Source organism: Megascapheus bottae, chromosome 22, assembly GCF_031878675.1.
Source record: "Megascapheus bottae isolate mThoBot1 chromosome 22, mThoBot2.hap1, whole genome shotgun sequence".
Classification (NCBI taxonomy): domain Eukaryota; kingdom Metazoa; phylum Chordata; class Mammalia; order Rodentia; family Geomyidae; genus Megascapheus; species Megascapheus bottae.
In genome coordinates, this window is record NC_143530.1 from 15,392,119 (window position 1) to 15,413,950 (window position 21,832).

General features: G+C 38.4%; 1 protein-coding gene and 2 pseudogenes across 1 annotated transcript; all 3 read right to left on the bottom strand.

Moving 5' to 3' along the window:
- Positions 1–2,739: 2,739 nt before the first annotated feature.
- LOC150048021 (olfactory receptor 14J1-like) lies at positions 2,740–7,991 on the bottom strand (annotated as a pseudogene).
- Positions 7,992–16,121: 8,130 nt separating this feature from the next.
- Positions 16,122–17,063, bottom strand: LOC150048022 (olfactory receptor 14J1-like). The gene has a single exon (XM_090355349.1). It carries the CDS (start codon positions 17,061–17,063, stop codon positions 16,122–16,124), a length of 942 nt encoding a protein of 313 aa, XP_090211475.1.
- A 2,843-nt stretch (positions 17,064–19,906) lies between these two features.
- LOC150048023 (52 kDa repressor of the inhibitor of the protein kinase pseudogene) lies at positions 19,907–21,639 on the bottom strand (annotated as a pseudogene).
- Between the last annotated feature and the right edge of the window lie 193 nt (positions 21,640–21,832).

Sequence of the window (21,832 nt, forward strand, 5' to 3'; positions counted from 1 at the left end):
GTCCAACGTGTGGCCCCCTCCACCGGCAGGAGTAGAAGGATCGTCACTCCCAACATCCACACCGTCTGGGTCCACATGTTCATCTGGCGGTGATACAGGTCTGGTGAGACGCTCCGGCACCCATATTGGTGTCGGCTCCGCCTGTGGAAAAACACATACCGCTCCCCGTGCCCTACATAGAACCGGATCTGGTCCCTTCCATTGCAAGGTAACATTGTCTTTCCATAGAACCCAGGAGCGTTGCTCCAAGGCAGGGGTATTATGTCTGTCCGCGGCTGAGTGACCATCCTCATCCAAATTTAAAAAATTTAAGATAAAGAGGGAAATATTAACTATGTCTTTTGGGCTTTTATAAAGGCCTCCAATTCTCCTTTTTTGTTTTAAAAACATACTTTTTATGGTTTGATGAGCGCATTCAATGATGGCCTGACCTTGTGGATTATAAGGAATTCCTGTAGTCAGTCGAATACCAAAACAGGAAAGAAAGGAGTTAAATGATGTAGATGTATAGGCAGGACCATTATCAGTTTTTAACATTTTAGGTATCCCCCAGGCAGCAAAGGAGTAAAGGCAGTGCTGGATTACATGACTGGCCTTTTCTCCAGCCATAGGTGTGGCCATAATGATGCCCGAGCTGGTATCAATACTTACATGAACAAATGGTAATTTTCCAAAAGAGGGATAATGGGTAACATCCATCTGCCAAATATGATTGGGCAGTATCCCTCGCGGATTTACTCCCAAAGAGGGTTGGGACAATAAGGGTGCACAATGCATGCAGGATTTAACAATTTGACGTGCATCTGCACGGGAAATAGTAAACCGCTGCCGCAATGCAGCGGAATTGACATGAAATTGAGAGTGAAATAATTTTGCTTGCTCCAGTTGGGAAAAGTAAAAAATAGTTTTTGTCAAAGAATCTGCCAATGTATTTCCTGCCGTAGGAGGACCTGGCAATTGAGTATGAGCTCTAATATGGCCAATAAAAAACGAAGCGGACCACTGCTGGATGACAGCTTGTAAAGTCTAGAAACAGGAGGCAGCGGCAGACTTTTGATCGATGTGTGGTACCACCTCCAAAATATTGACCGAGTTGACTACATATTGGCTATCAGACAGAAGATTAAAGGGTTTATCCCCCACAATTTGAAAGGCATATAGCACTGAGGCAAGCTCAACTAATTGGGCAGAGGAATAAGTGGTAGGCAGGACATATTTCTTTTCCTCTTTATTACTATCCATAATTACTACTGCCCCGACGCCGGTGGTGGAACCGTCAGTGAATACAGTAGGGAAATTGGACAATGGTCTACTTGAAGTTCTAGTAGGGAACACCATAGGTACCTTAAGGAGGAATTGAAGCCACGGGTGCCTGGGGTAATGATTATCAAATTGGGCTGTCACTGTACAATAAAGTATTGCCCAATCATCATTATTATTTATTAACCAGTGAACTTGTTGGGAGGTAAATGGCACTACTACTAAGGCCGGCTGGCAGCCAAAAATGGCAATTGCCTTCTCCACTCCCAAATAAATAACTGCGGCTACAGCCGAAGGGTAGGTTTTCAATACCTTAGAGGGGATGTGTTTAAGATAAATTAGGCATATGGGGCCATCTTGCCATAATACCCCAAAGGGGTCTCTCACACTGGGTATTACCATGAATTCAAGTGGCTTACTTGGATCCACTCTGTTTACCTGGCTGTTTTGTAAACCCACCTGTACCTTCTGCAATGCTTGACGCGCCTCAACTGTCAAGTATCTGGGGGAATTCAAATCACTGTCACCTTTTAATATATTAAATAAAGGTGCCAATTCACTATTGGGTAATTTTAGGTATGGCCTGATCCAATTTATATCCCCTAACAATTTTTGAAAATCATTTAAGGTCTGAAGTCTGTCTACTTGAATGTGCAATTTCAATGGCTGCACTAATGTGGGTAACAGTTTTGCACCTAGATACTGTTGACTTTTACCCATTTGAATTTTCTCCAGGACAATGATTAACCTATATGACTGGAGGCATTTTTTAACCGTCTCAAGGGCCTGCAGTAGCATCTTTTGATTAATGCAGCATAACAAAACATCATCCATATAATGGTAAATAAGAACTTGAGGGAAATTTTTTCTAGCCTGCAATAACGCCCGGGCTACATACAATTGACACTTAATGCTTTCCCTAATTTCCCCCAGGACTCCTCATCTATGAGGTCGACCTCTAAAAACCATGGGGCTCTTTTCTCCACTAGTGGGATGAATTTCTTAGCAGTGGCTAACTTTAGGGGCGTGCCATTGGCTTTGAGTAATCCCTTAATGGTAAATTCCATCCGGTTCCGAGACTTCGGAGCCCGTATTACAACTATGGTCGCTCTCGGCGAACCTAGTTATCCTCTTGTCGCTTACTGCGAACCTATAGGCGTCTATCCTGGATCGGGGTCCTAATGTCCCTCCTAACGCTAAGATCGAACCCTCACGGGGCTGCCTTACCTGTAGATTACTTACCGGCTGGGTTCAGATCCCGGGTTTCGGCACCAGATATCGCGCGCTGACCCTCGCCTGCAAAGATCAGACACACGATACAGGCTGCAAAGCTTCTTTATTCTTCTCCTTTCCCCTCTCGTTTTTCCTCTCCTCTCGTTTTTTTCCTCCCTCTTCCTCTTTTGCCTTGGGTGTATATCTCCAAATCCACCAATAGGATTTAGCCACCTCATACCCTCCGCCAATCATCTCTTGCCACACTTAGCGCACGCATGCAGCACTCGCTCGATCACGCAGCAAGATGGAGGCCAGCACGCTTCCGCTCATGCCCAGTGCAGGATTCCGCTAAGCAGTAGGGGCGCATGGGCAGCCACGCCTGATTACGTCAGACCCCCATTCCAGGAAGTGAAGGTATGGCCGCCAGGTCCGTGTGCCGCTTCCCACAATAATGACTGCTTCTGTTGGCCATTTTAGTTTCAGAATTCTTTGCCACATTTATGTTCTTTTCTTGTTTTGTATTTTATTGTTGGGATAATGTATAGAGGGGTTATACATTTATGGTCTTGAAGAGTGACAGTGAGATGCCATCTTGTGATAGAACCAGTTGATTAAGCTATTCCAAGACACTTGAAAACACGGAATAATCATGGCTCAGGGAGTCCTGGAAAACCTTGCCCTAGAATTAGGGTGAGATAGCTTTGAGAGGTGGTTGTATAGAGGGGAAAGGGTTTGGTATGGACCCAGAGAATTTTAAGTAGCAAGGAGCTTTGGCAATGAAAAGTTTGTTTTCTGGCTCTTCCTTTGCTGCTGAAGAATGAATGTCATTGCCTGAGGGTGACCAGAGGAACAAAGCAGCAGGCCTCTGTCTGGGAGAGAGTTAAGCCTCTCAGATCTATCTCCTATTGGCACCTATGTTTGAAGATACATTTGTGGAAAATACTGATTTTTCCATGAAAGGGATCTCCTGGGTGGGTTCTGAAAGCACTGAGATGAACTGCATGTGTGTTCTGTCAGGTGGAACTTAACAGCTAGGGTCCCACTCCAGGGAATCACGTGATTTTCTTCAGCTTTCTTCTTGCCATAAGGTGGTGATCTGCTGGTCTTAAATCGCTGCAACCTTTTCTTTCTTTCTTTCTTTCTTTCTTTCTTTCTTTCTTTCTTTCTTTCTTTCTTAATTTCTTTCTTTATCTCTTTCTTTCTTTTTATTATAATTAGTAGAAAGGCTACAGTTATATTCACTAGATAGAAGGTGCATTACTTTTTAATACATTGATACCCCCTTTCATGTTTTTGTCCCTATTTTCCTCCTCCTACCCCTCCCAATAATCTTGTTTTCCCCTTCCCTTTCCTATTTCAAATAAACAAATAAATGTACACACAATATACCAAATAACAAAGTCAGATACAATAACAATATGAGATTGACCAAAGGGCAACAAAAGAGAAATAACATAGTACAGTAAGAACAATATCAAATTCTTGTTTCCATATCCTAGAGATCTTTTCATTTAGTCTCATCCTATGTGACCTTATGTAGCTAGGTTTTGCACTATTGTAATCCTCTGCTAGGAGAGTCCTAGATGTATACTGGTTATTACAAATGAGGGAAACCATTGAGCCTGTGTTCCTTTGGGTCTGCCTTACTATATTTGACATGGTTTTTTTTCCAAGTCTTTCCATTTTCTTACAAACGGGGTGATGTCATTCTTTCTGACAGCCGCATAGAATTCCATTGTGTACAAATACCACATCTTGTTGATCCACTCATCAACTGAGGGACATCTGGGTTGGTTCCATATCTTTGCTATAGCAAAAAGTGCTGCAATGAACATTGTTGTGCTAGTGGATTTAGTATGTCCTTGTTTCTGGACGATTGGGTAAATGCCTAGTAGTGGAATTGCTGTGTCATAGGGGAGCTCTATGTTTAATCTTTTGAGGAACTGCCATGCTGCTTTCCATAGTGGTTGAATGAGTTCGCACTCCCAATAGTGTAGTAGTGATCCCTACCGGCCACATCCCCTCCAGCATCTGTTGTGATTAGATTTCTTGATCCTGGCCATTCTAACTGGAGTGAGGTGGAATCTCAGAGTTGTTTTTATTTGCATTTCTTTAATGATATTTGGCCTATCTTTTAATGGGATGGTTGTTTCTTTAAAGATTTGTTTTGGAGAGATTCAATGTTTTTAGCTGTAGATATATTTTAGATATGAGGCCTTTGTCTGTTTGGCTAATGAAGATCACCTACTCTGTGGGCTTTCTATTTAACTTGCTAGCTATGTCCTTTGTTTTACAGAAATTGCAGTTTAATGCAGCCCCATTTGTCCAAACTTTGCAACTAACTTGGTGTAGCTAGAATGTACCTATAAATTTAAAGGTAAACACCTTGGGTGGTAAGCTAATGATCCTATAAGCTCATGTAAGTCATGAAAAACCTTCTTCAAATACAATAATTCATCAAGTTAGTACTCTAAGATGTGAAACTCTGAGATCTCAAGTGAGAAATATGTAAATGGTTTTGAATGGTTTTATAAAATAGGAAAAATAACAAATCATCTAGAATTACAGGGAAAACTCCTTTTATGAGCATGAGTAATCCTTGAGCTATTGCTCATTTGAAACAGCTAAAAATAGTACAATATTGAAACTATAAAAACTAGATTTTGGGGTCCGGGAGTTTGTCCTAGATGTAAGAGTGCTTGCCTAGCATGCACAACGACCTTGGTTCAATTCTTTGGTACCACACACATAGAAAAAGCTAGAAGTGGTACTGTGGCTTAAGTGGTAGAGTTCTAGCCTTGAGATAGCCCAAGGACAGTACTCAGGTCATTAGTCAAGCCCTGGGACTGGCAAGGAAAAGTAAAAAAAAAAAGATTTTTAAAAAGCCATATATACATTGTGTATCAACAACAAAACTTTTTGATCAACTACCAAGTAATTTCTTTTTTTTTTTAATTTTTTATTTTTTTTATTTTTATTTTTTTTGTTTTTTATTGTAATTAGTAAAAGGGTTACATGATATTTGCCAGATAGAAGGTGCATTAATTCACATACATTGATACCCTTTCACATGTCTTGGTACCTATTTCCCTCCCCCCCACACCCCCATCCGTCTTGGTTTCCCCCCCTTCCCTATCAAATTTCAAATATCCAAATACAAATAAATTCAATATATCAGATAACAAAGTGAGATACTATAACAATATGAGATAACCAAGGGACAGCAAAGGAGATGAGAGACAACATAGTACATTAAGGACAACAATCATTCATTACAAGGCTTTTGTTTCAATATCCTGGAGGTCCTTTCAATTAGCTTCACATTATATGGCCTTATGTATCAAGATTTTGCTCTATTGCAGATCTCTGCTAGTAGAGCCCAAGGTTTCTACTGATTATGACGAATGAGGGAAACCATTGAGCCTAAGTTCCTTTGAGTCTGGCTTACTTCACTTAATATGATTTTTTCTAAGTCTTTCCATTTCCTAACAAATGGGGCGATGTCATTCTTTCTGACAGCAGCATAGAATTCCATTGTGTACAAATACCACAACTTGTTGATCCACTCATCAACTGAGGGACATCTAGGTTGGTTCCATATCTTTGCTATGGTGAATAGTGCTGCAATGAACATTGTTGTGCTAGTGGGTTTAGTATGTCCTTGTTTCTGGATGGTTGGGTAAATGCCAAGTAGTGGAATTGCTGGGTCATAGGGGAGTTCTATGTTTAGCCTTTTGAGGCACTGCCACACTGCTTTCCATAGTGTCAACTACCAAGTAATTTCTATAGGAATATTTTTATTATGGAACAATAAATTTATTAAATAGCCATAAATTACCATTGTATGTATGGAAACAAATGGTTATATTGAATAGCTAGTTGAAAATTTTAATGTTTATTATATTTAGTAGTCAAATGGCCTTATTGAGTATACAGTTGAACATTTGTACATTTAGATGGAATAAACCTAGTACTGGGAATTATTAAGAGATTAGTCTTAGATTTTTCTACAAATTCCTAAGAGTAAATCATTGAAAACAATATATGTCAAATTTTTATTTTCACATAAATTATGCGAAATGTTATGCAGTCAAAATAATTAGCATAGTTAATAATAATGTTTTATATAATAATGATTTGAAATTGGTTTGAATAGGTTGAACTGTGTGTAAAATAGATATAAATTTTTAAAATAGAAATTTGAAATTAGAAGATTTTGTAAAAATTGTTTCTTTAGTGGGTAGAATTAGTGGTAATTGTAATATATTAACCCATGCTGTTGTTTTAAGAAATGTGTTAAGGTTGTTGGTATATCTGATTGCATATATAAAGTCTTGGTTAGGAAGTAGTGTGCTTATATAAAGTGACAATTGTTAATTTTTCTTACCTTAAAATAAAAAAATTGATTTAAATTCCTTCGGTAAACAAATGGGAATGAAGGGTTTAATAATTTAAATTGCCATTGGACAACAGAACACTATGAATTTTTATTAATATTATCTACTGAACTGGTTGGGATTAGGAAAAATTTCCAGATAACAATATTTCATAGTTACTAAGATGACATGAATTTTCTTTTCTGAGTGAATATTCCAGCTATGAGGAAATCTCCATAAAGCCTCCTGCATAGCCTCATTCTTCAGACTATTGCTATCAGGGTTGAGTGTTGGAGGTATTATTTTATGACAAACAGATAATATTAGGTCCAAAGCAGTTGGAGAGTCTGAAGTTGGTTTGAGCTAGGCACAGATGCCTGTAGAGAGGAAAAATGAGACAACAAAGAGGTGTGGCAGGCATGTAGAAAAGACCTTAGACCGGCCTTCAGCAGAGGGTATTCTTAGAACCGTGGAGACTATGTGGAGGTAGGAGAGGGCAATGGAGATGAAACAGGCTAAGGCTGCCACAGCCATGAGAACAACCACTCCAATGATTGCAAGGTAATCATTGGAGCAGGAGAGCTTCACTATTTGAGGAACATCACAGAAGAACTGGTGGATTACTTTGGCTTTACAGAATGTGATGGAAAATGTGGCAGTTGTGTACAGGGTTCCTGAGATGCCTCCACTTACCCATACAGCTACCACAGCCCTCTTACAGCTTCTGGGATCCATGATGAGCTCATAGTGCAGTGGGAAGCAAATGGCTGCATAGCGGTCATAGGACATCACCGTGAGAATGGCCACCTCAGCCCAGGCCAAAGACATGAAGAAGAAAACCTGGAGGATGCACTGACCATACAAAATATAGCCATTGCCTGTGAGGGAGTTGCCAATGGACTGGGGGACTGTGACGGAGATGAAGGAGAGATCCAGAAGGGAAAGTTGCCTCAGAAAGTAATACATGGGAGACTGGAGGTGCTGGTCCACTGTTGTGATTGTGATAATGATGACGTTGCTTGTCAAGGCCATGAGGTACATCACCAAGAACAGGAGGGCATGTAAGAGCTGCAGATGGTGATTTTCAGAAAACCCCACGAGGAGGAATCCACTTATTTTGGTTCCGTTTGTGGTAACCATTTGGAAAATACAAATTGTATTAGCACCTGTAAAATAAAATTATATGTGAAATTCAGTCAAAGAAACTTAATAGGCTATCCATTTGGTAATCACTGTTTATTTCTACGGTTCCTGATAATGAACTGATCATATCTGAAATCAAATATATTATTACTACTACATAGTACTACTATATATTACTATTATTTATATAATATGACTTCTGCTGTTTCTACTACTAGTACTAAAATTAACTTATTTTGTACATATATGTGTGTCTATTTTGGGGAGGGGTACTGTCACCAAACTATTGTACTCAAGAGTAGTGTTATATCACTTGAGCCACAGTTTTTCTTCCAATTTCATGGTGTTTCATTGGAGCTAAGAGTCTCATGGATTTTCCTGCCTAAGTTAGCTTGGTACCATGATCCTCAGATCTCAGGATCCTGAGGAGCTGGGATTGCATGTGGCAGCCAGTGCCACCTGGCTTTGAATATATATTTTAAAAGACACAAAGGAATTTTTTGGCAAGAAAATATAATTTAATTGAACAGATGTAAAGGATTTCCTCTATTGCCTATGAATGTCAGACATTTCTTTGAATAAATTGGAAAAATTTTATGCAATCTCATAAATATCAATATTTTTGAAATTAAAGGTTTCAATTCATTGCTCATTACTGTAATAAATGCATATAGATTAAATAATGAGTTGTAAAATTCATTCTTTTCTATGAACTATGCTTCCTCTCATGTTAAAATGAAAAAATCTTGGTTTTCCAAACTAATTTGAAGATTGCAAGTCTTGTCAGAATAGCCATAGTCTTTCCCTCTCACTCATTCAAGATTTGAAAACTCACCGCTTGCCTTCTAGGTGTACAGATAGCCATGAAAGTTGGTCACAACATCTGATATTTCTTATAGAATCAAAAAAACTTTATAAAAGTTGTTTTCCTGGAGAAGAGGATTGGTCAAAGCATTTTTAAGGGAGAGGTATAGAGTGGCATCTTACAAAACACATACATTTCAAATGAAGCAAAGAAAACATTTTTTTTCTCTCCCTCAGACACCTGGATATGAGATCATTGAAATTTCCACATAGAAAAAGAGTAGGGTGGCAAATATAAGATTTTATTTCCTGTAGCTCCATGGTTGTGATCATTTAAAGGACATAAAAATTTTCTAGAGAATTGTGAAAATTCAGGGTTGCATGCTCTACACTCAGATGTTCTGACTCAGCAGGTCTCTGGTGAGAGCTGGGTACAAAGCTCAATGCCTGCCAGGCTCTCACATGTTACCTATGTTGCTGGTCTGAATACTGCCAAGTCATGTACATCTGAAAGTCTCCCAAAAAAGTTAAATGAGTTCTCAAGTAACTAATCCTCTAAGGTCGGGCATCCTAGACTTAGAAGTCAATGGTTATCTTTCTCTTTCTCCTGGGTATTGAAACTCAGATTTTGGTCAGTTATTTCAGTCATTCATTATGATACTGAGGCTAAGGAATAAGTTTTCTGGCTCATCTAATGAGCCTGCTTGAAAAACTCACAAGGTGTTTCTGAGTATTAAAACTTACCATGAACAGTAGGTCTTCTTGGCACAGGTCGATAATTTCTTAATAAAGACCCAGAAACACATGAAATTAAAGAAAGTTTGCACAAATGGGGCTGTATTAAACTGCGGAGCTTCTGTATGGCAAAGGACATAGCTAGCCAGTTAAATAGCCCACAGAATGGGAGAAGTTCTTCACTAGCCATATAATTGACAAGGGCCTCACACCTACAATATACCTGCAGCTCGAAAAACAAATCTTTCCAAAAGACTTAAAGAGAGACTTCTTGAAGAGGAAATAAGAATGGCCTGTAGACACCTGAAGAAATGCTCAGCATCCCTGGCCACAGAAGAAATGCAAATCAAAACAACTTTGAGATTCTACGTCACTCCAGTTAGAATGGTCATGATCAAAAAATCTAATAACAACAGATGCTGGCTGGCATGTATGTGGCCAGGAGGGATCACTACTACACTGTTGGTGGGAGTGTAAACTCATGCAATCACTCTGGAAAACAGTATGGCTATTCCTCAAAAGACGAAACATAGAGCTCCTCCATGGCCCAGCAATTCCACTCCTTGGCATTTACCCAAATGTCCAGCAAAAAGGACATGCTAAAGCCACTAGCACAACCATGTTCATTGCAGCTTTATTTACCATAGCTAAGATATGGAACCAACTCAGATGCCCCTCAGTAGATGATTGGTACTTATATGCAATGGAATTCTATGCTGCCATCACCCCATTCATAAGGAAATGGATAGAGTTGGAAAAAATCCTATTAAGTGAAGTAAGCTAGACCCAAAGGAACATAGGTAAATGGTTTCCCTCATTTGTAATAATTAGTACACATCTAGGACTCTCCTAGCAGAGGATTATAATAGTGCAAAACCTAGGTACATAAGGTCACATAGGATGAGACTAAATGAACGGATCTCTAGAATATGGCAACAGAGCTTTATCTTGAGTGATTGTTCTTCTTAATGCACTGTTATTCCTCTTCTCTTTTTTTTTGCTCTTATGACTAATCTCCTGTTACTGTATCTGACTTTGTTACCTGGTATATTGTATATACATTTATTTGTTTATTTGAAATGGGAAAGTGGAAGGGGAAAACAAGATGATTGGGAGGGAGTGGGTGGGAGCAAATGGGGACAAAAACATGAGAAGGGGTATCAACTGTGTGAGAAGTAATGTTCCTGCTACCTGATGAATGTAACTGTAAACCCCTCTATACATTATCCTTACAATAAAAAAGAAGTAACTCCACACAGTAAAATAAAAGCAATAACACAAACAAGCAAAAAAATCACTCATGTTTCTTTGTCTTGAAATTCATTTAGATTAGCAGCATTTTATTGTCATATGTACATAGCTATTGAGTTACTTTGATCCTCTACTAGGATTATTCTTGACGTGTACTACTTATTTGAAATAAGGGGAATTTGGAGACTATATTTCTTTATGTGTGACTTACTGCATTTAGTAGGATTTTTTCAAGTCTTTCCAGTTCCTTACACATGGTGCCATGTCATTGTTTCTGGTAGAAGGGTAGGATTCCATTGGGTGTATATACCGCTTATCTGATTTGAAGAAATAAAGGAGAATTATAGTATGGTGAGACAAAGGACAAAGTGTGAAACAAAGTAACAGTGATACTCACAAGCTACTGTGTTGGAAATGAACTTTACAACTTGGTGGGTGGGAGATGGAGGGGACAGGAGCCACTGGGAGAAAAGAAGGGAGGGGTAGCAATGTTTGACAAGAAATGTAATAATTACCTCACTTAAGTAACTAACTCCTCTGATATCACCCTTGCAATAAAATAAAATTAAATAAAAATAAAGAATATTGAAACAAAAAAAACCCATATCATAATATCTTCCTGACAATGCTAACAAACTTTGTATTTTCTATATTTGGTATTTTTCCTTAACTTCCAATCAGGAGAGGTAGGATTAGGAGGGAAAAAATGATATTGATTTCAAGTTTTCAGATATTTCCTCCTAAAATTACTGTGAAATGTTATATTCTTAATATTGCTTATCACAAATTGTTACAATATAAATAATTATCACTTTTTGTCATTATGTACTAAATTACAGAATGTACATAGACTTACATGTTTATCATGAAAGCATTAAATTTAGGTTGTCCAAGTTTGAATTCTGGTTCTCTAATTTACTTTTCATTTTTGGGCAAAACCTTTGGTTTCTGCCTAGAAAATGGATGAGACATAGTTCAATGAAGGTATTTAAAATTATTTTTAAGGTTTTAAGATGTCGAAAGCCTTAACACAAGCCAGGCCCTGGTGTCTCACCACTGTAATCCTAGCTCCTCAGGAAGCTGAGATCTGAGGATCACAGTTCAAAATTAGCCAGGGCACAAAAGTCTGTGAGACTCTTAACTCCAATTAATCACCAGAAAACCGGAAGTGTCACTGTGACTCAGAGTGATAGAGCAGTATCCTTGAGCTGAAGAGCTCAGAGGCAGTGCCCAGTCCCAGAGTTCAAGCTCCACAACCAACAAAACAAAACAACAAAAAGGCCTTAGTACAGTGGTGCATCAACAATTTCCTTTCTTTTGGGGTGTTTTGTTTTGTTGTTTTTTTGAGATTTGCAGAAACTTGGTGAGACTTGCAAATCCTTTTCCTGGTCTAGATTGAACTCTTGATTCTCCTACCTCAACCTCATAAGCAGCTTGGATTGGAGGTTTGCACTACAATGCCATGCTTTTCCTTACTCTTTTAGGAAGAGATCTGTGTGTGTGTGCGTGTGTGTGTGTGTGTGTGTGTGTGTGTGTGTGTGTGTGTGTGCATGCGTGTGTGCGCACGCGCTAGTCCTATGGCTTGAACTCAAGGTCTTGTCTCTTTCTGTGAGTTTCTGTTCTTGAACTTTTTTTCTCAAGGCAAGCTTTTACCCCTTGAGCCACAGGCCTACTTGTGGCATTTTAATAGTTAGATAAGAGTCTCACTGATTTTCCTACTTTGAACTATGAAGAGATTTTAATAGTTATATCATCCTTACATATCTATCTTAGATTCATCTGAAAAATGAAAGTATTCATGTAAGTGGACTTAGAGAATAACTGAAAAATTAGATACTAAGTTATGATCATTGATGTCAATGACAAAACTGTCTAGCAAATGAAAATGACAAATCAATTTACAACTACTTTTGGATTTAAAAGTATAAGGTCACAGTTATACAATTTGAATTGTCTACTACCTTAAGCAAATTACATAGGAAAGGTATGAATTCATAACTTTTTTAGTACCTGAGAAAAGCTACTAGTATTTCAGTGAATATAATAAAATGTTTTAAGTATCTCTGTGTTAACATCTACAATATATTTTACTGGTAAAACTAAAGTGTATTTAAATAATTTTGGAGTTTTCACATTTGTATAAATTGGAATTGTCAGTGTATTTTTGGTTGTACTGGTATTTGGACTCGGGATCTTGTACTTTCCAGACAGATACTTAGCCACAACCCTCTTTGCTTTAGTTTGTTTTGAGATAGAGTCTATTTGTACGCTTAGCCTAGCCTGTACCTTGATCCTCTTTATATTTCTCCCAAGCTGAGTAATAAGTATTTGCCATTATGTTCAGGTTTTTATTGATGGAGATCTGGTTTTGAGATAGTTTTACCTGGGCTGGCCTTGAACTTCCATACTTTTCTTTTCCATATCCCAGTTGGCTAGGATCACAGATGTAAACTCAATGAATGAACAATAGAATGGAAGTTTCAATGTTTATTTTTTTAGACACCAACGCTCCTCAGATTGATCTGTAAATTTAGTCTGATGGATATTAAAGTTGAAGTAGGTCTTGGTGTTGTGGATTATTGTTAAAATGACCGAATAATAAGACAAAAATATATATGCCCACAAGTTACAACCTGAAGAAGAATACTAGAGCATGTAATCCATCCTCAATATACATGATGCTTACATATATTGCTATAGTACAGATTATCTAAAGTAAGACACGTATGTGCACTGGCTCAGGATTTAGCATAATGGAGCCACTGCAATGGCATGGCACCACTGCCCACAGTCTTTCACTGAAATGTTCTAGGACCACTGAATAGTTCTTTGGTTGGGATCTTTTTCTTTTCCTCCTCCTACTCATAAAAATGATTCCAGGTGTACTCAGAGCTAGGGGTGAAACACTCAATAATTAAACTTCCTGAAAATATGCAGGAGAACGTGTACATTACGATGGAATAAGCCAAGACTTATTTGTTCAGGGAAGGAATACATTACCAGAGGGGTGAAGATCAGTGAAATGTATTTTTATTATAATTGACATCATTATATTAAGAATATTAGTTGAATTTAAATATTTTTGAACATTTTTGAGTATATTTGGAATTTTTTTTGTGGGTCATGGGCCTTCAATGTTGCCGGGGGGCTGTCATTGAGCTATTCAGCTCAAGGATACCACCCTACCATTGAGCCAAGCCCCACTTCCCAGAGTCTCAGGTCCTTTTGTGTCTGGGCTGGCTTTGAACCTTGATCCTCAAATCTCAGCCTCCTGAGGACTAGGATTATAGGCATGAGCCACCGTGCCTACTATGGAATATTTTTGAATTATTGAACTACTGATCTGTGTGGGAGAAAAAATTGAGCTGGGCCTTAATAACTCATGACTATAATTTTTATGTACACATGTTGAGATCTGAAGATCAAAGTTTGAAGCTAGCAAAGGCAGAATAATCAGACTCTTATCTCTACTTAGCCAGAAGCAAGCAGGCACAGGATCACAGCTCAAGTGGTGGATAGCCAGCTGTGAACAAAACAGCTGATCAAGAGATCTGGAGTTCAGATCCTAGTATAAACAAACAAATAAGCAAATAACACAAGATGTGCCCAGGGCCTGGCTCTTATAGTATACTGTCTGCCTGATAAACCTGACATCCTGAGTTTAAAGCTCAGTACTACCAACACCCCTACCCCACCAACTTTTGTAAATTAAACAGTGTTTTAAATTAAATGTTTAAAAAGGTTTCTTAAAATATTTTATTAGCATAGATTAATAATATGGGAGACTTTCGCTGTGATATTTCATACATGCTGACAATGTACTTGATCAGACTTCCCTCTCCATCACTCTTCTTCACAAAGCAATTGCAACAGACTTCACTGTTCTATGTATGGACATAATGTACTAGCACCATATTCCCTTTCCTGCTTTTAACACCTTCATTCATGTTTCCCTCGCAATATTACTCACCCTGAAGAAAATATATCTTCCATTTATTTTATTCATTCATAAAATATCCTTCATTATTTCATGTTAAGTTCTCAAAGGGTTTTTTTTACCATAGTATCCTACACTGTCACATCTTGTCATATCTTGCACATTTCTCATTTCAGTGTGGATGTGGCAGCCTGGTATTGTGATCCTAATTATGTAGGAAATATAGGAGAAGGAACACAGTCTAAGATAACTCATGGCAAACCCTGTTGTAAATTTAACTAAAGCAAAACCAGTTGTGGCACAGGTCAAGTTGTACAGAACTTTTCTAGCAAGTGTATATCCCCAAGTTAAAACATCAGTAACATACACACACACACACAAAATACAAAATATAAAATTAATACCTAAATATAAACAGGTATAGGAGTTAATGTTCTCATTACCTAATTTAATCAGCTAAATAAAACAAGAGATCAATGAAAGCAATATCTAAAAAATTGGGCAGAGCTGGGTGCCAGTGGCATAATCTTGACATCTTAGCTGCTAAGCAGGCTGAGATGTGAGAATTGTGGTTCAAAGGCAGCCTTGGCAAAGAAGACCATGAGACTCTTATCTCCAATTAATCACTAGGAAACCAGAAGTGTTGCAGTGACTCAAAGTGGAAGTGCACTACTAGCCTTAAGCAAAGGAGCTCAAGGACAGTGCTCAGGCTCTCAGTTCAAGTCCCAGAACTGGCACAATAAAAATTGTGTAGAAAGCTATCATTGGTATATAATTAAAAAACGGAAACATATATTTATAGGTTATTGGAGATGGGTTAAATAGTTAATAACTGAGTAGATAAAAGATGTGATAAATAGTTGTTTGTCCTTATGTCTAGTATATTAGGCTAGTTCATATTTCTTGCCACAATTGCTAAAACTCATATTTATTCTTCAGGAAATCTACCTCGAACACAAGAGATAAACAGATATGCATTAGGAAGAGATAGTATATACTACAAAATATTAGTTTTTTTTGCCAGTCCTGGGCATTAAACTCAGGGCCTGGGCACTGTCCTTGGGCTTTCTCAAGGGTAGAGCTCTACCATTTGAGCCACAGCACCATTTCTGGCTTTTTTTCTCTGTATGTGGTACCCGGGAATTGAACCCAGGTCATTGTGCATGCTAGGCAAGCACTCTACCACTAGGCTAAACTCCCAGCCCCAAAATATTACTTTTTAAAAAAGATTTTATAATCTCTAAGTAATTATACAAAGGAGTTGCCATTCAACAAAGGAGTTTATGAACACAATGCATCTTGGTTGTTTTATTTTATTGACACTACATATTAAAGGAATTCTATTAATAACATTTGTAAGTGTATAATATTGGGGATCTATTAATTGCATGAAAAACAATTTATTTCTCCATGAATTCTCTATCCAACATTAACTTCTGTATAGCTCTCTTTATGGACTCATTCCTTAGACTGTAGATAAGAGGGTTCAATGTTGGGGGAACTACTGTGTAAAAGATAGACAGCAGAAGATCTAAGGCAGTTGGAGAGTCTGAAGTTGGTTTGAGATAGGCACAGATGCCTGTAGAGAGGAAAAATGAGACAACAAAGAGGTGTGGCAGGCATGTAGAAAAGACCTTAGACCGGCCTTCAGCAGAGGGTATTCTTAGAACCGTGGAGAATATGTGGAGGTAGGAAAGGGCAATGGAGATGAAACAGGCTAAGGCTGCCACAGCCATGAGAACAACCACTCCAATGACTGCAAGATAATCATTGGAGCAGGAGAGCTTCGCAATTTGAGGAATATCACAGAAGAACTGGTGGATTACTTTGGCTCTACAGAATGTGATGGAAAATGTGGCAGTTGTGCACAGGATTCCTGAGATGCCTCCACTTACCCATACAGCTACCACAGCCCTCTTACATGTTCTGGGATCCATGATGAGCTCATAGTGCAGTGGGAAGCAAATGGCTGCATAGCGGTCATAGGACATCACCGTGAGAATGGCCACCTCAGCCCAGGCCAAAGACGTGAAGAAGAAAACCTGGAGGATGCACTGACCATAGGAAATGTAGCCATTGCCTGTGAGGGAGTTGTTAATGGACTGGGGGACTGTGACAGAGATGAAGGAGAGGTCCAGAAGGGAAAGTTGCTTCAGGAAGTAATACATGGGAGACTGGAGGTGCTGGTCCAGTGTGGTGATGGTGATAATGATGACGTTGCTTGTCAAGGCCAAGAGGTACATCACCAAGAACAGGAGGGCATGTAAGAGCTGCAGATGGTGATTTTCAGAAAACCCCACGAGGAGGAATCCACTTATTTTGGTTCCGTTTGGGGTAACCATTTGGAAAATACAAATTGTATTAGCACCTGGAAAATGATATCAGCCAGAGAAACTTAGGTAAGTAACCTATTTGGTAATCTCTGTTTCTGAAATTACTGATAATTCACTGGTCATATCTGAAATCTAAAATATATTATGCTGCCTATGTTGCTATTACTAGTACAATTACTGCTACTAAAATTAACATTTTGTGTGAGTTTGTGTGCCCATTTTGGGATCCAATTGACAGCCTGGGAAGTGTAAGAGAATTATTGTACTCAAGACTAGTTCTTTACCCCTTGAATCACAGTTCCAGTTCAATTTATGTGGTGTTTAATTGGAGATAAGTGTTTTATGGACTTTCCTACCTAGCCAACTTGTAACCCTGATCCTCAGACCCCAGGCTCCTGAGTACCTAGGATTGCTCTCTTTACAATAGTTTGTACATATATTTATGTTCATTAGAGGTTTTTTTCTACTACCTACTGAAGTCAGAGATTCTTTGAAGAATTTGGGAGATTCTTTATTAAAGAAGCACACAAACACCAATATTTACTAACATAAAGGTCTTTAATTCATTGCCCTAAAGTCGAATAGATATGCATAAATTAAATGTTGAGTGCTTACTTTCAGTGAGTTATGCTTCTTCTCTTGTTAAAATTAAAAATTGTGATTTCCCTTAACCAATTTGAAGAATGTAAGTCTTGTCAGAATGTTCATAGTCTTTCCCTCCCCTTCATTCAAGATTTGAAAACTCACCACTTGTCTTCTAGGTGAAGAGATAGCCACAACATCTGACATTTCTTCAAGAGTCACAGAGACTTAAAAAATTGTTTTCATAGAGAACAGGATTAGTTGAGGGCTTTTTTTGAGGGGGAGGCATTGGATGGTATCTTTCAAAACACACACATGCCAAATGAAGCACAGAAAAACTTTTCTCTCTCCCTCTGGCACCTGGATTTGGGATCATTGAAATTTTCATATAAAGACATAGTGGGTTGGCAATTATAACATTTTGTTTCCTGTAGCTCCATGGTTGTGAACATTTAAAGGACATAAAAATTGTCTGGAGAATTGTGAAAATTCAGGGTTGCATGCTCTACACTCAGAAGTTCTGACTGAGCAGGTCTCTGGTGAGAGCTGGGTACAGGGCTGAATGCCTGCCAGGCTCTCACATGCTGCCTGTGTTGCTGGTCTGAATACTGCCAAGTCATGTACTTCTGGAAGTCTCCCCAAAAACTCATTTGAGTTCTCAAGTAACTAATCCTCTAAGGTTGGGCCTCCTAGAAACTTAGAGGTCAATGGTTACCTTTCTCTTTCACCTGGGTATTGAATCTCCGATTTTCGTCTGTTATTTTAGTCGTTCATTATGATACTGAGGCTAAGGAATAAGTTTTCTGGGAGTTCTTTAAAATTATCTAATAATACTGCTTGAAAAACTTGTAAGGTGATCCTGAGTATTAAACCTTATCATGATATATTCCTAACAAGACTAACAAACTTTAAATTTTCTATACTTGGCGTTTTCCCTTAATTTCCAATCAGGAAAGGTAGGGGGAGTTGGGAAAATGATATTGATTTGAAGTTTTCAGAAAGTTCTTTCTAAAATCACTGTGAAATATTATATTATTGTTAATATTATTTGTCAAATTGTTACACATATGAAAAATCAGGTCATGAATTTAAATCTCAGTACTGCCAACACCCCTCCAGTTTTGTAAATTAAACATTGAATTTTTTAAACAGAATTCACATTTTATTTAGATTGAAATAAACTGTACAAAATTGATTTTCTTCACCAAAAATAGCAGGAATGTTTTTCCGTATTATTTCTAGGTACACCATAAAACATTTATTTTTGTAGGCTTTTCTTGTAAATCAAGATGAGGCAGTAGATAAAATCATGGGAAAAGACAGAAGCAAACAGACAAGTTGCCTATGTAGATGGCCTTAGCTTCTGTCTTGACCATGAGGCAGAAGTGTTCAACATTTACTTGCTGAAAAGCTTATGAAAATGTAGGCTCAACAAAGGAATGTAAACAGCAACAATCAGATGTAAAGCAGCAAGGGCAAGTTCTTCTATTTCCACTTCAACTGTGTCTTGTTTCTCTGAGTTGCTTGATACACAAAATCCACACTGAAACATTTGGTTGAGCTTACAGATTTTTCTCTCTGGTAATTCCCTTAATTATACCCTACAGATTTTTCGCCTTTGTGCTGGGCATTGAACCCTGAGCTTTGTGCATGCTTAGATAAGTGCTCTACCCATGAACTATATCCCTAAGCCCCTGGTTTTTTGAGACAGGGTCTTATTATGTAGCCCAGGATGGTCTTAAACTTGACATCTTCCTGCCTCCACCTACCCAGTGCTACCAAAACAGTTTTAACATTACACTTAAAACTCCAATCAGTCAAAAGCCAATGATGAGCTTCCTTGTAACATTTCATAAAATGAATTTCTTCCTTTTCCATACTTCCTCAAATTCATTTTCATCAAGGAAAGGGTAACTACCTGACAACGAGATCCACAGTGATAATGTTATATCTAAAATGACTTAACTCAAACAGTTCCACAGTGACACCATCAGAGGTGATGTCATTTCTAATGTCATCTTGTGGAAAAAGAAACAGGTATTCAAAGCATGAAAATCAAACAGGGGTCACTTACATAGGCAGATTACCAATGGCTAGTATATTCATTTGAGGCCTAGATGAAATGAAAGTCAGTGATTCAGTGGCTTACAACACCTTAATGGCTTTTCTTCCAAACAGCAAATATGAGAAAGCCCATTTTAGAAATCTTTTAAGTATTTTGAATGGTCTCTGAATTCTCTGTAGGAAGCTCTGACTTAGTTGTATAAATTTTAAGTATTTTGAATGGTCTCTGAATTCTCTGTAGGAAGCTCTGACTTAGTTGTATAAATTTTGATATATGTATCCACCATTAGATCCAGATCATGGTTTATATCAAAATTTATATTAAGCACAGACAAGTTTCTTGACCTTTGGTCTGTCAAAGTGCTCCTTAAGTATGCTTTGAGCCGTTTTCGTGCATTTTCAAACTTCATCACAGGAAGAATGCACAGGACCTTCAAAGAGGCATACACATTAGGAAAAAACTTGATATCGGCAGGTGGTTCATAAATGGTGGATGGAAGCTCTATATCTCTGCCTCTGTGTTTCCACATAATTCTCCAAGAATGAAGCTTGGCTGAGAGGGTGTCAGGGTTGGGTAAGTCACATCTGTACATGTCAGCATGGTGTTCCTCTGAAGTGTTGAATGAGCTGGCCAATGACTGAGGGAACCAGGATTAAGCATTTAAGAGCTTTGAGGTGTTGTTCTGACAATATATCTTTAAGTTCCTGAATAATATGCTCCACTGTTAGAACACTTAGAGTTTCTTTATAGTAACTCTGGGAGGTTAACTGAGATTCCACCTTACCTTGCTGGGCCCTTTGGAATTTTCCAGGGAGTGTCATGTGAGTATCAAGCTTCGTTGCCCAATTTGTAGCTTCCTCAACCCAAAATTGATGATAAACTTCAATGTTTTCCATCACTTCATTGAGTGACGAAGCACTGCCATGAGACTACTAACTGCAAAGAAGACATCAGATGTTTCCCCCTGGAGGTTTGTTCCAAAGGCTCTTGTAAAAGGTAAGACATTTTAAAGAACAACAACATAACAATAAAATCAAAATCTGTCACTGCACTACAGGGAACAAATGCCCGGCCAGCTATACAGTTGTTGCATCTAGTATTTGTGTCACTATTTTTACCCTCTAAACACAAAACAAGTGCTTTCAGGAGATGCACTAAAATTTCAAATGCATCATGCCTGCCTGTCCACTAAGAATGGCAAATTTCCTTCAGTTCTTTGCCTCATTGTTCACTATTCTGGAAAAGAATGGAAATTACATTGTCAAGTTCTAAAAGTAGTTGCTGTGATCCATGGAAAAAAGAACAAACTTCCTCATTTGTTCCTAATGCGATGGATACCCCATCACTGGGACTGACTTTGCCAACCACATGTTTAAGGCACAGGAAGAGCAGAGTGTGTAGATAGCTTGAGGATATTTCTCTAAAAGTCTAGATGCAACAATCTTCATTTTGGATGAAAATCCACTAGATATAATGTAAGCCTGACTATGACAATACTCAATATTTAGTCCCCACTTCTCAGTTATTGTAGTATGAAATTTCACTGCCAGAATTTCTGCATTGGCTTCATAAGGCAGAAAGCCCACAAATTCCTCTCTTAGGTTATGTGATTCCTCAACAAACCTCACCAACAGCGGTAGGTGCTCTTTCCCTGCTATGTCCACCACGTCATGAGTAATAATGGAAAAGAAGTGGAGTCTCTTAACTTCCCTGAGAGTTTCTTCCCCGATGCAGCTCTCACAGATCTAGCATCTGTTTCTGCTGTGTTTTGGAGCAGAACAATGTGTTACCTGCGGTGGTCTTGAAGATCTTTCTCAGGACCTCCTCACCAGAATTTATCTGGCACTCCAGCAGTGCCTGAAAGTTATCAGGAGTGAAGAGACCATCTGGGATTTCTTCACGTTCATCCCCATCCACAGGAATATTTTGTTTTCCCATTAGAATCAAAATTTCAAATAGAGACTTCAGGAATTCCGTGTTTTCCTTCTCTCTCTTCAAGGGTTGAAGGTAAAATGTCTTTCTCCTGCCTGGCCACTCTCCTTGGCACTGGGGTTCTGAGCTTTGCTCTTGTTTGTTTGTTTGTGTTTTTGTTTCTGTTCAGAAGTTTCATCAATTTTTTTTCTGTTGCAGT